The sequence below is a fragment of the Myripristis murdjan genome, chromosome 17 (assembly GCF_902150065.1).
Source record: "Myripristis murdjan chromosome 17, fMyrMur1.1, whole genome shotgun sequence".
In the NCBI taxonomy this organism is placed as follows: Eukaryota; Metazoa; Chordata; class Actinopteri; order Holocentriformes; family Holocentridae; genus Myripristis; species Myripristis murdjan.
Genome location: NC_043996.1, coordinates 13000355 through 13012885, shown reverse-complemented (window position 1 = coordinate 13012885; position 12531 = coordinate 13000355). Strand labels below are relative to the sequence as shown.

At 39.8% G+C, this 12531-nt stretch overlaps 1 protein-coding gene across 1 annotated transcript in view; it reads right to left on the bottom strand.

The window, feature by feature from the left end:
• Positions 1 to 9496: 9496 nt before the first annotated feature.
• slc1a7a (solute carrier family 1 member 7a) overlaps positions 9497 to 12531 on the bottom strand; it is a 47563-nt gene continuing 44528 nt past the window's right edge. Inside the window, exons 10-11 of the mRNA XM_030074444.1 lie at positions 12308 to 12407; positions 9497 to 10584 (exon numbers count right to left, since the gene is read on the bottom strand). Of these exons, the coding sequence (XP_029930304.1) occupies positions 10318 to 10584; positions 12308 to 12407 (367 nt within the window). The 3' untranslated portion in view covers positions 9497 to 10317. The remainder of the gene's footprint in view (positions 10585 to 12307; positions 12408 to 12531) is intronic.

The following is a 12531-nucleotide window of genomic DNA, read 5'->3' as shown; positions in this document are numbered from 1 at the left end:
ATAAATTTGTCCTGGTTAATTGGTCATGACGCATTACAAGACAGTTACACAATGCAGGATTGGCACACTAAATGCAGAACAAAGCCTCAGAGGATGTGGCACACAGAGCCCACAAGACAACGGCTGTGTATTTATCACATCCTCCATCCTGTCTTAACTGCTGGATAAACACCGTGCCTAAATACCTGTCATTATTAGTGTGCTTGCATTCTTCTGCTTTGTATTCTTTGGCCAAATTTGGGTGGGCTTCTATTTAAACTTTTAATATTATTTGCAGTTTTTTCACAATTAATTTTTGAATGTCTTTTTTGGCTCTATTAAAAATCCATTGTAATAGGGCCAAAATCCATCCATTCATCCATTTTCAGTAAATTGCAGCCTATTTGGCAGATGGATGGATGGATATTTTTACGGTTCATGGGCACAATTTTCAAACCTATCCCATTTTGAAGTCTCTCTGAAGTCTCCACTCCGTAACACGCTCAGCTAGAAACTTCATTCAGACTTTAAACCGGTCAGCAAAAGTCAGATTTTATCATTATTATCATTATTGTTAAACAGTTAAACACTGATTCAACAACTTCTTGATATCTTTGATGTTTGATGATATCATTAGTTCCTCAGTATTCAACATTTGAACTGTCGTTCTAAAACTCCCACAATTTCAAACAGACATACATAGATTTACTACAGAAACACAGATTTTTCTGATCTTTCTGCCTATGCAGCTTTTGAATCGATACAACTCAGTTTGAGCGGTTGTTTGAGCTTATAGCTTGTTTTCAGCTTTCATTACAGCAGTCACGTTGCCTCCACTCACGCCCTTCTGCTACTACTACTACTGCTACTAACACCACTTCCAGTATCTCAGTATTTTTTAGCTTTTGGTTGAGGTTATGCCCTGTTTTCAGCTCTATCTGCACTGACTTCAGCATTTTCACACATTTACAACATGCATGTGCTTATACTGCTATCTTACTACTATTAATACATTTCTACTTCATTTTACATTGATTTATTGGCAAAGGACATGAAATAGTTTAAGCTTCAAATGAAACTGCTAGGCCACAGCTGTTGCTTCAGTTACTTTACCTGCTGCTTAAAACACTTCAGTTACTGATTCGCCTACTTCAACTACTGCTTTGCCTTCTGCAGCTACTTTGGCAGTAGCTGATATCACCAGTATGGAGCCATGCCAAAAACAAACAAACAAAAAAACAAACAAACAAAATCATACACTTTAACGTGCATTATTGATGGAGTAACTGTTGATGTGTGTGTTGTGTGCACCCCGCAGGGTCAGACAGTGGACGGCTGTGCAGTCATAAAAGTTAATCAGTTGGATAAGCTTTTCTCTAGCCGATTGTAAACAAATATATTGTGACAGCTGATGACCATTGTCAGTGTCTGTTGCCTGGATCATCTGCCTTGATTTCCCTGTTGTTGAGATGAATAAATAAAGTCACACCAGCTGTGTGCATGTGTGGGTGTGGAGAGAGTAAATGCTGGCAGTGAACTCTGACAAACTTTTCTATGTGCACAAGCTTTACTCTGTACTTTCAATTTTTTCTGACTTGAGTGTCCATGCAGAGAGACCAACTAACCATGCTGACTGGATAACTGATTCATCCACGCAGTGAAGTCACATTCATTTTCTTCTTGGATGTATGCAATGTTTTTCAAAATATTTTTATGTGCTTGGGCCGTATGCAAATCACACTGCCCTGTCTGATTGGTACGTATAAGCGTATAAGCTATGAATGTCTGAAAAGTATCTCAGGGACCAAACAGACAGAGAAGTGCACAGCTCTTATTTGAGTGCACCGTCACAGCTTGGGCAGTCATTCTCTCAACAATTTGAAACCTGCATGGACGCCAGAATTACCTGTGTTTGAATGCTCGTGAGAGGGGCTTGAAATGCTGCGTTCAGACGCCTTTTCATAAACGTTTAACCCTTTGAAACCTGAGCAAATTGTCTTGATTTCTTGAAAAAAAAACATGGGGAAAAGGGCAATGAGTACAACAGAAAAGAGTTTTATAAAAAAAAAAAAAAAAAAGAGAGAGAGAGAGAGAGATTGGAGAGCCCACTACAACCGACCGTGCAGAAACATCTTCATTGTAGCTGGAGCCCACTCATGGCTACTATGCTCTGATTCCTTTAGCATCATAATAGCTCTTAATCTATTCTCAATCCCCTGGAAATTTCAGTGGATCATCTCAAAAACTGAGGTCACCAAATGCAATCAGCCCCTGTGCCACCCACAGATGAGTGCAGAACACTCCTCAGGCCACTCCATCATTGTGTAGCTCATCTCAAAGAGTCAAGGCGACCTTCTCGCCGTGGTGGCTTCCTTCCTAATGACAACTGAGTCAGTGGTTCTCCAGACTTCATTCCATTATGTGGCTTTGTTGCTAAATGGATACTGGTTTTCACACTCATCTACATATTGCATGTCACTTACCTCCAAAAAGGTTGCCCAGAGTGTGTCCATCAAACTGGACCATCATTTTGGCCCAAAGGACTATAGTCCTGATCTCTTCCTGTGCTTGGTGAGATGTCAGCTCTTAATCTTTTAAATAATGAGGACAACCACAAATGGAAAACTGGAAGAAGAGGAAGAAGTGATCAAATGCATCTTGGAGCACATCAGTTCTCAGCTGGCCGGTCGGCCTACGGATCGGTCCTGGTTAGACTGGACCAACAAAGACGGTCAAGAGCAAGATAAGAAGAGGAGGAGACAAATTGCTAAACAACCACACAAACCTACCTTTGTCGTTTTCCCAGTAAATCCAGTCCAAGCCATCATTTTCATATGAAATAGCTGTGAAGGAGAAACATTTCACTGTATCACATCACTCTGGACCTGCTCCAGTGTTTTTTTTTTTTTATATATTCATCAAGAATGTTTTTGGAGAAGCTGCAGCTTGCCTTGGTGTTGTCAGGCTTTGGTTTTTTACATGTGGACAAAATTTTGTTCGTCACACCTCCCCTGTGAGTTGGCTTGCTTGCAAAGTAGCACAGTATCGATATAACTCTACTTTCGTTTTTTCTTCCTGTGGCCTAATTTGCTTCGGCTGAGAAACCTCTCTTACTAACAGCGTCCACTGCTGATTCAATGTGCTGATTGCTGAATCGACCGCTGGATTGACAGCTGCCGATGCTGGTCAACAAGGTCCAACGGTGCAGGACAAGTGATAGCTACATATAAGCTATGAATGTCTGATCACTGCATCATTTCTGTGTCAAGCTTCTAACTAGTTCTCTGCTGATATTCATTTATTGTAATTCAAATAATGGACTTCAGCTTGTTGGGTCATCGGAGTGATTCCCTCTGTTTTCTGTTGCCATTGTTGCCCCCGTTCTGCCCTACTTCCCTCTTTCTCCAGTTTGTTTTTCCTGCATTTGTCTATTTATTTTTGCGTTGATCCAGACATGTCCCTGTTGGCTTTCCCCTCTGCCCACCACCCCACCCCCACCAGCCTGCACCTTCTGCCAGATCCAGTCTGTGCTCCTAATCGCTGCTATCCACCCGCCCCGCCGCCCCTGCCCCGTCCCTCTGCTGGGTGGCCCTGCCAACTGGTGACATTTAGCAGCTGCACAAGCCGCATGGCTGTCTTGTCTCATGGACTGTCAGTATGTCCATTTAGGAGCTTCGCTGTAGCTACCAGAGCAGAGTGGGGGCCAGGTGAGGCCAGACAAGGGGAGGTCATGTGAGGCGGGCTGACGTTACAGAGGAGGATCTTCAGCGGGCTGCTGACCTCAGTCTGATATGAAGGGAAAGTGAGAGGAAAATCAAAAATAGAGGAGAAGGCTGGCTATTACCTGGGGTTATATGAAGTCACCTTGATCTCAGGTTTTCAGAAAATGTTTACAAGTGTGCCAGTTTTGAATAAAAAAAAAAAAAAAACATAATCCATTCATTTTTTTCTCTTCACAGTTAATTTTATGGCAGGACAATGATATGACACTAAATGAATTGTATACTTGGTTTATCCCCACTAATTTGTATCTTTGCTTTGAAGTCCAGCACCCAGGTGCCTAAGGTGGATAGCTTTGATGTATTTTGCAAACAGGTCTTCTTAACTATTGCAAGTGGAACATGTACACTTAAGTACAAATGAACATTTGAAAAATGTATCAAACATCAATGTCATCTCAAACATCAAACATTTATTTTATAAGCTAATTATTATTATGATCTAATTAGTATGCACTAATTAGTACACACTTCAAGCCCACAATATCACTTTTATTTCTCTTTATTTCATTGATTTATTTATGATGAATGTGTGTGTGTGTGTGTGCATCAGCCGTGGAGAACTGATGCTCAGCGAGTCTTGAGGCTGGACTCTGCAGAGGCAGTGCAATGAAAACAATGTGATCAGTGAGGCAGTGGTGGGCTGATGGGCGGCCCTCTTCTGCTCCTCTGCTCCTCTAAAACAAACTGCACCAAACCTCTGCTTTTAGCCAGAAAGTTGTGTTTCACACGGGTGAACTCACAGCAGGAATAACACGTCACATAACTTCTACATCAAAAGTTTTCTAAATACAATCTGTGTCCATAAAATGAAGAAACTGACCAATGACCAGGTAGTTCATCCCACAAAGTGCTTTCTTGTTGTGTTGGGTTTTGACAGCAGAGAAAACATTTCTGAATAAAATAATTATATGCAGTGCATGTTATGAGAGCGGATTTGACTTGCAGACATTGTTATATGGCTTCTATATAGAAAATAATATTAAGTTTGTGGTTAATTTCAGCATTTTTCAAATTAAGGGACATAAAATTGCTATTATGTTGCTCTTTATGAGCTGAAACTTTCCACTAAGTTTCACCTCTGGCCAAACCTCAAAGTGATATCAAGGAAGGTATTGTCCCTTTGGTATCACATATTTTATTGTCAGAAAATGGTTTCCTCCCTTGTGCAGTAATATGTGAGCCATTACCATAAATCAAGACTGGGTGCAAGGTGAAGACTCACTGAAAACACTCTCTCCCAGTTCAAAACATAGTTTACATTGCAGATGGATCCAAGTATGACATTTGAAAGTCATGGTTTCCAGAGTCACTGACCTCCATTTACAACTAGTCCTAATGACTCCTACTTCCAGTGAAAGTTCATAATAGTGTAGCTTTTCTCTGTTTTGCTTTGAAACAGACATCTTTAAAATTCTGCAAACAATATCAATGAAAAGGCTTTTTTAACCTTTTCAACATCCTCGCTCCCACGGGTGAGTTTGTCCGTGCTGCGTGGCCGCGCTTTTCTAAAACCCACACAGTGTTTTATTTCAAATTCTACTTGAGATCCCAAGGTTTCCAAAGACACCATATATGTTATGATGAACACCAGGGGAATGGGTATAAAATGGTGTGCAAGCCATTAAGATATTTTCTGTTTGATGTGACAGAGCAGCAATAAAATAATGGTATCTTGGACTTGAATATAGTCTGATGTAGCTTCAGTGAGGTGTTGCAAGCAGGAGACAGAATATATTGTTAAGTACTGTTGTTGTACGGTGAGGTCAAAGAATGTTTTCTGTCTAATTTTGCAGCTACTTAAGAGCAAGCAGAAGGAAAAATCTGAATACTAAAGACAGAAGCTTCTGGATGCTGAAATTCTATGCAAAAAGTGTCCTGTTCTTTATGATTTCTACCCACAGTAAATGTCCTAAACTTTTCCAACTTTTACTTCAGTACTATCTTTAATGGAAGATCATTATTTGAGCCTGTTCTGTTTTGTCACTTTATGAAAGAAGCTGTGAATGCAAATTAAACTTCAGTTTCTCCAGCTCAGAAACTGAGAGTATGTACAGCCAGGTCACCAGGAAATAAATGTTGGCATTTGACGCTTTTGCAAACCAAGGATATGCTGAAATAGCACATTTTTAAATTTCATGACGAAGCACAAACTGAGTGAATAACTCCATAGGAGACAGGCTGGGTGATGGACGGCACGAATAAACCAGACTCCTGCAGACCGGGTAAGTCCCATGTCAAGTGGAAGCTGTGTTTATTTTAAGATAACATTCGCCAGCTAAAATTAGCAAACATTAGCAATGTCTCATAACCTGAACCATGATCTTTTCCTAACCTTAACCACGACAACCAGCATTTTCCTAACCTTAACCACAACAACCAGCATTTTTCTAACCTTAAGCATGACAACCAGCATTTTCCTAACCATGACAACCAGCATTTTCCTAACCTCAACCAAGCAATTTTGGTGGCTAACAAAGCTAATGACGCAAACAAAAGTGGTGAAAGTAGCAAATGAGCTAACATTAGCTGGCCTTTGCACATGTGCTAACATTAACCGCCATGTAATGTTGCCACAGGCTTCACCACATCAGCTGTAAGTCTAAATGTTGACATGTGGCATATTTTTGCTTCATAAAATTGACTGAATGAATTCATTGATTTGCTGAAATGTGAAATGGCGACATTTTACTCTGGCGACTGGTTTGTGGCAGGGCTGGAGTGACGCTTAAAGTAAGATAATGTTAAAAGACCAAATAAGCTACCCTTTGCTTCTTAACTAAAGGTTAATGCCCCTAATTGAGGTGAAGACAAAAACCCAGAAAGAGCAAAGTTTGGTATTTCAGTTTCTTGTGAAATACCACTTAACAAGACAATGACACCGTAACTGCTTATATTACACTGCAGCATTCACAGTACTCTGACCTTTCAACGTGCTCTGCATAGCTGGGAGAAAAATGCTGGAAAAACCTTCAAACAACATGCTGCTGCCTCGTATGATGCAAATAATGAATGTGCTCTTCATATATGTGCTTTTTTCCATACCATCTCCTCTGATTATTTAGCAGAAGACAGACATTTGTGCACAATTCTTGTCATTTTTTGCTCCACAACGTTGTCTTGGTGACGGTGTTTCTCTGATATCCAAGGCTGCTCCTTTTCCCCTGGCTCTGCCTTATATCTCGCTGTCCCTTTGCTTTTAAACCACTCGAGCCAAATCAAAACGGTCTTTGAGTCAGCAAATGAGTGCATTAGGCTGCCCCCCCCCCCCCCGCGAACCCCACCGCCCCACTCACACACCCACACCCACCCACAACGTTAATGCCCAAAGCAATGAAAGACTATTTTTTTTGCATTTTTCTTGAAGCAGTGCCATCCCTCAAACTATATGGTTCTGAATCGGCCCGAATACCTGGAAATACAAATACATGAACACAGACATTTTACCCATGTGAAAGTCTAATCAGCCGCCCAGCTTGCTCAATTCTTAAAGACGCTCGGTGGATTGGGAGTCTTCAGTTATCTGTTAGATTATTCAACAGCTCACTTGACTTTCATTTACACTCCCAGAGGAATTTATTCACTTGTCAATGAACGTAGGCGCGGATGAAAAAGTACACTTTTTTTGCCCCATTTTTTTTTTTTTTTTTTTAGCTCTCTCTGAACACTGTGCCTTCAGGAGCTAAGATGCAAGAGAATATCACAGCTTGCCAGATTTTCTGAGTAGTAGGAACAAATTGCACTTTTGCAAGTTTTAGTCCTTGAAATATCAAGGCTTGTACCGTGTGCAGCTGCATTTCTGACTGGAAAGTGTGAGCAGAAGAATTATTAAAAAAAAGAACTCAACACAAAAAGCATAGACTATGTGCATTGCCTTTACAATATATTTTTCAGTCTGATTTTTTTTTTCCTTACAGAGAGGGGGGTACATTTTTGTGAATTTGGACTACAGTGAAATGTTTCTTTTACAAAGACAGAATGGCAGCTCCTGAAACATACTGTCATAGTAGTAGAATCTACACTTTTTACTTTTTGAGATAAATACATCTACAGCGAATATCATATACAAGTGGACATAGTTGAGAGTGTGATCCGGTTGTCTCCTGTTGTTTTTGACATTGCTCTGGCTTGTGGCTGTTTGTCTCAGTTGTTTTGGCGTACACCCTTACCACACTGTTCCCATATGCTTCTCCTTTGGTCATTTAAGGCAAAGAGGGAATACGATGAGGTGCAAAGACAACTTGACATGACTTCAACGTTCAACACGAGGACAAACACTTATCTCTTTGCTTGGATACTGGCGATAACCATACAGTAGGTATGAGGCAGAGTACCTACTCAGTGGACTCAGGACAACAAGGCAGAGATGAGAAGTGCAGGGAAGGGTTTTTAGAAATGTAGATGAGTGCTTCACATTCAGAAAAAAAAATCAATATCACGTGTGTTCTTTAGTTGAATGTGAATCAGATATCTGCGTGTGTGTGTTTGTTTATATACCGACTGCAGAAAGGTTTTATGTTGAAGATCTCTGAAATTTTTTTTGTTATGCTACCATCATATCTTGTTTTGTTGCACTGCATTACTGTGTGAATGGAATCCACTGGAGAAGTGCCTGTTTGTCCAAAGCCCCACATAGGAGGTTTCAGGCAACGTTTTGTCTGAGATAAAAGGATCATTCTTGTTATTTCCAACCTGCGGCTTACTTTCCAAGTTTTTGCCACCGACAAGATCGACTATGTTGTTGTGACCTACCTCATCGTAAAGCTTTCATACCTCCAGGTCACTGAGAGTGCTGCTCAGTTAACGCACTTGTCGTCTAATCTCTTGCAGCTGAACCCAAAAAGCAATTGAAACCTGCTCCTTCAACACAACAACACTCAGTGCAGCTCCTAACTAATCCTAACTTGTTTTTTACAGGAATACAATCAATGACACTGAGGAAAAGTGAGACATTTCCGCTGTAGCTTGTTCATACTTGATTCTAAATGCATAAATTCAAATGATGTTGGGTATTTGCTATCTGAAAAGTAAAACATTTAAAGACTGTTTAAAAGCAGAAGCAACACACTCCTGCTCTTAAGGTATGCCTGGAACACAAAAGCAAAGTCAGCAAAGAAATGTATAAGCAACACTATGGAGGATGTTTGCTATTCATACTGTGGGCATGATTCATTTCATACATATTTCAAATATATATATATATATATATATATATGTGTGTGTGTGTGTGTGTGTATGTATGTATGTATGTATGTATGTATGTATATATTTACATCCAGTTTCAGGGCTGAGTTCCACTGATTTTTCCTCCAGAGATAATGAAGAAGCAGCAGGTGAGTGAACTGCCTCAGCTCCTTCACATTCACATAACAACTGAAGGTCAAATTCTTTTCAAATGATGGCGAAGTCATTTGCATTGGTTAAAGTTAAGGTTAAACATCAGGGTTAGGCATAAACTGGTTATAGTAAACATTAAGAAAAGATGGTAGAGACTGAATACAAGTCAATAAGGTCATAACTGTGCTATCCTAGGGAAAAATATCACTAACTGCATCATTTCTCAGTGCACACTGATCCATTTAAGGTGGCATGAAAATGTGTAGCTCTTCACCAGATCAGGTGTGCAACAAGTTGAGCTTACTAAAAAAAAAAAAAACTAACATGTTATAATTGTTCAATTGCAGCTATTTATAAGTCTAACTAACTACAGTGTGAGTTTTACTTTGTTTGAAGGCATATGAAAAATAACTTTAGCTGTCGATTATGCATTGAACAGCAGCATCTCTGGCAATGTGGAGGTATGAAAGCTCTGCAGTGAAGTAAGTGATGAAATTTTCAACACAATCAATCATTATGATGGGAAAAACAAGGAAAATAAAACACCCTATTGTTTTAGAACAGGAAAACTGAATGACAAATAAATATATAAATAAATATACAAAAATGGAAGGAAAACCCAACCCAGGTTCTGATAAAAACATACAATAAGAAACCATAATGAATTAAAAAGAGAAATGAATGGGTGCTTGCTGTTTTGTTTTCTACAGTCCACTAAAGGACAGGCTTGTCGACATTATATTTGATATTAGCTGTTGTGTTTGTGTTCTCCGTGTGCGTTACTCCTCACACATCTGGGAGGATGTTCGGATCTCAGAGACAGAACCACAACTCGGACATCTTGTGCACACACACGGGTCCATCTGTCTGCCAAGCAGCTTTTCGTACACTGCCTCCTACATTTCTATCCTGCTCGACTTGTAGAACGCCACTGTCACTGCTGGCACCAAATAATACATCTCTGATAAATATGTACACGTACAAACACACACAATCAAAAGTGGGTCATTACTTAGGTTACGTAGAAAACTGTCTTTTCTTCCTGGGTCGTCTGTGTCCGTCCACCTTGGACTGCTTCTCAGAGGGAAAGTGTGTGTGCGCTTGATCACTTCAACCCTCCGATTTGTCTCCCTCTCCCACCTGCCCTGCAGCTCAGGGTGCGCCAGTAGGTGGTGTCAGGGCAAATGTTTTTTTAATTTTTTAAAATTTTTTTTTTTTTTTTTTATACATTAGTCTCCAGCCCATTCATATCAATGGAACAGTGGTCCTTGTCCCTGTGGTCTCTCTTGTGGTGGGAGCTGTGAGCATGCTTCTTCTTTTCTGTTGGCCGAACCCCCTCCTCTAGCTGGATCAGGCGAGCTACATCCGGGGAGAGGTGGTCCTGCTTGCCGCCTGGTGGAGGGGGCTGGTAGCAGCCATTTTTCTGGTTCTGGTAGGTCATCATCTGCTGGATGCTGATCATGGGCTTGGTCTCACAGATTAGAGGCACCTGGTGGACACAAAGATGACGAAGCAGATGAGTCACTTTATTGAGTGATGCTCTGCGGTGCCTTTTTGACCTGATGGATTGGCGACACATTCAGATGTAGAGAATGGGACATAACAGGATGCCGTGTTGCATTCTGGGCAGTGGTCACCATTTTATATGTCACGCTCTGTTTGTTTAAATTCATTGTAAGTACAGCAGCCACTGAGCAAACAGCGACAAGAAATACAGAGGAAAACAGAATAAAAACACGAACGGCCCCGGTGAGGACCAACTGCATGATTCCTCACTAAGAGCAGCCAAACACGAACAAAGGAGCGCCTCCTCGACAAAATATAGGAAATTAATGGATTCAACCCATATGAACACAAAGAGAGGTCACATGATCTCAATGAGCTACTGCAAGTACATTTCCAACATTTCCACCGTATTTGTGGTGTGGGCGTTTATATGTTTGAGCATTTCATAAATTAAAAATCTCTCAAGGTTCTCTTTTGGCTTACAAATGCATACCCATCCATTTGTGAAAGAAAGGACTGGCAGATTTTCAGTGGTAACAACCAGAAAACTGGTGTGTGCATTAAGGCAGGTAATCACCTGACTGCTTTGAATGGCTTTCTGTTTGCCAAATACATACAGCTGTGAATGTTTGCCTCAACAGAGATTCAATTTGACTATAGATTCACTAGTTGGCGATTTGATTATATGTCTCTTCTTTGGAATGATTCGATTCTATGTGTGCAATAATAAAAGAGTACCTTATTTTCCTCTGAAATGTGAAAAATCAACAGCTCATGAGAATTACTGTATTATTTATTCTGAAAAATACAATTCATAGGCTAATATTCTCTAGATCACCACAGATGTTAGAAAGAAAAAAAAGAATCATGAACACTTTAACTAAAGTTAATGAATAATTTAACTAAATTTATCAAATTTAAATTAATGACCAAGGTAATTTCAATTTAAACATTTCATATTGATTCAGGTCGATATAAGAGTTATTCAATCTGTTTCTTTCTTTTAGCAAATGATGCAATTTAATCAGCAGAATTTATAATTAGTGCATCAGTGAATGAATTGCTGCAGGTAGCTTTTCACTGTAACTGACTGTTAGAGTGATTATGGACAGCTGTAAATCTGACAGGCAAATGAATAGTGGAGGTAAACTGTAAGCTGCTGCTGTCGATGCATGTTAACTATCATCAGAATAAGTTTGAGCTTGGACTCATAATGGTGGTAAACAATGGTAAACAACTGAGCGAAAGCATTTTTTTAAAAAAAGTATTTGTTAATGAAAAATAAATTATTATGAACGCATTAGCCAGCACACAGCAGTTTTCTAGTGATGATTTCAGCCAATTGTCCTAAAGAAAAACCTGAAACACTGAGTATCTGATTTTTTTTTTTTTAACATAATAAAGCTTTTGTTTCTTTTAAGCTTTTAGCACATTATAGATAGATTTTGTACCAGCAGGTTGAAGGCTTTGCTTTTTACACTGATGAAAAGTTTTGACATCTTAAGTCTACTGAATTGAAAGTGTCTTCCATACACAAAAGATTATTATAAACAATGACTCAGTTCCCATCCACAGAATATTTTACGGTAACCATGATACTTGATTTAAAAAAAGCCTTACACAACTTGTGTGAGTAAACTTTGAGTCAACAATGACTGGAATTTTTCAAGCTCGAAATAATTTCATTTGACCTTGCAAGCTCTCACCTGCTCCCCCTCCTTGACGAAGTCCTTTCTACAGATATGAGCCATAATTCCTGTGGCCAAGGCGTCTCCCATCACATTCACCATAGTCCTGAATCGATCCCTGGCGGATGAAATGGAAAGTCAATTAGGATGCTCTATGAAGCCTGACAAATGAAGTTATGAAGTTATGGCATACAACATTTCACTATAGCCCACAGAAATGGAGGTCATGTGAGGATGGCTGA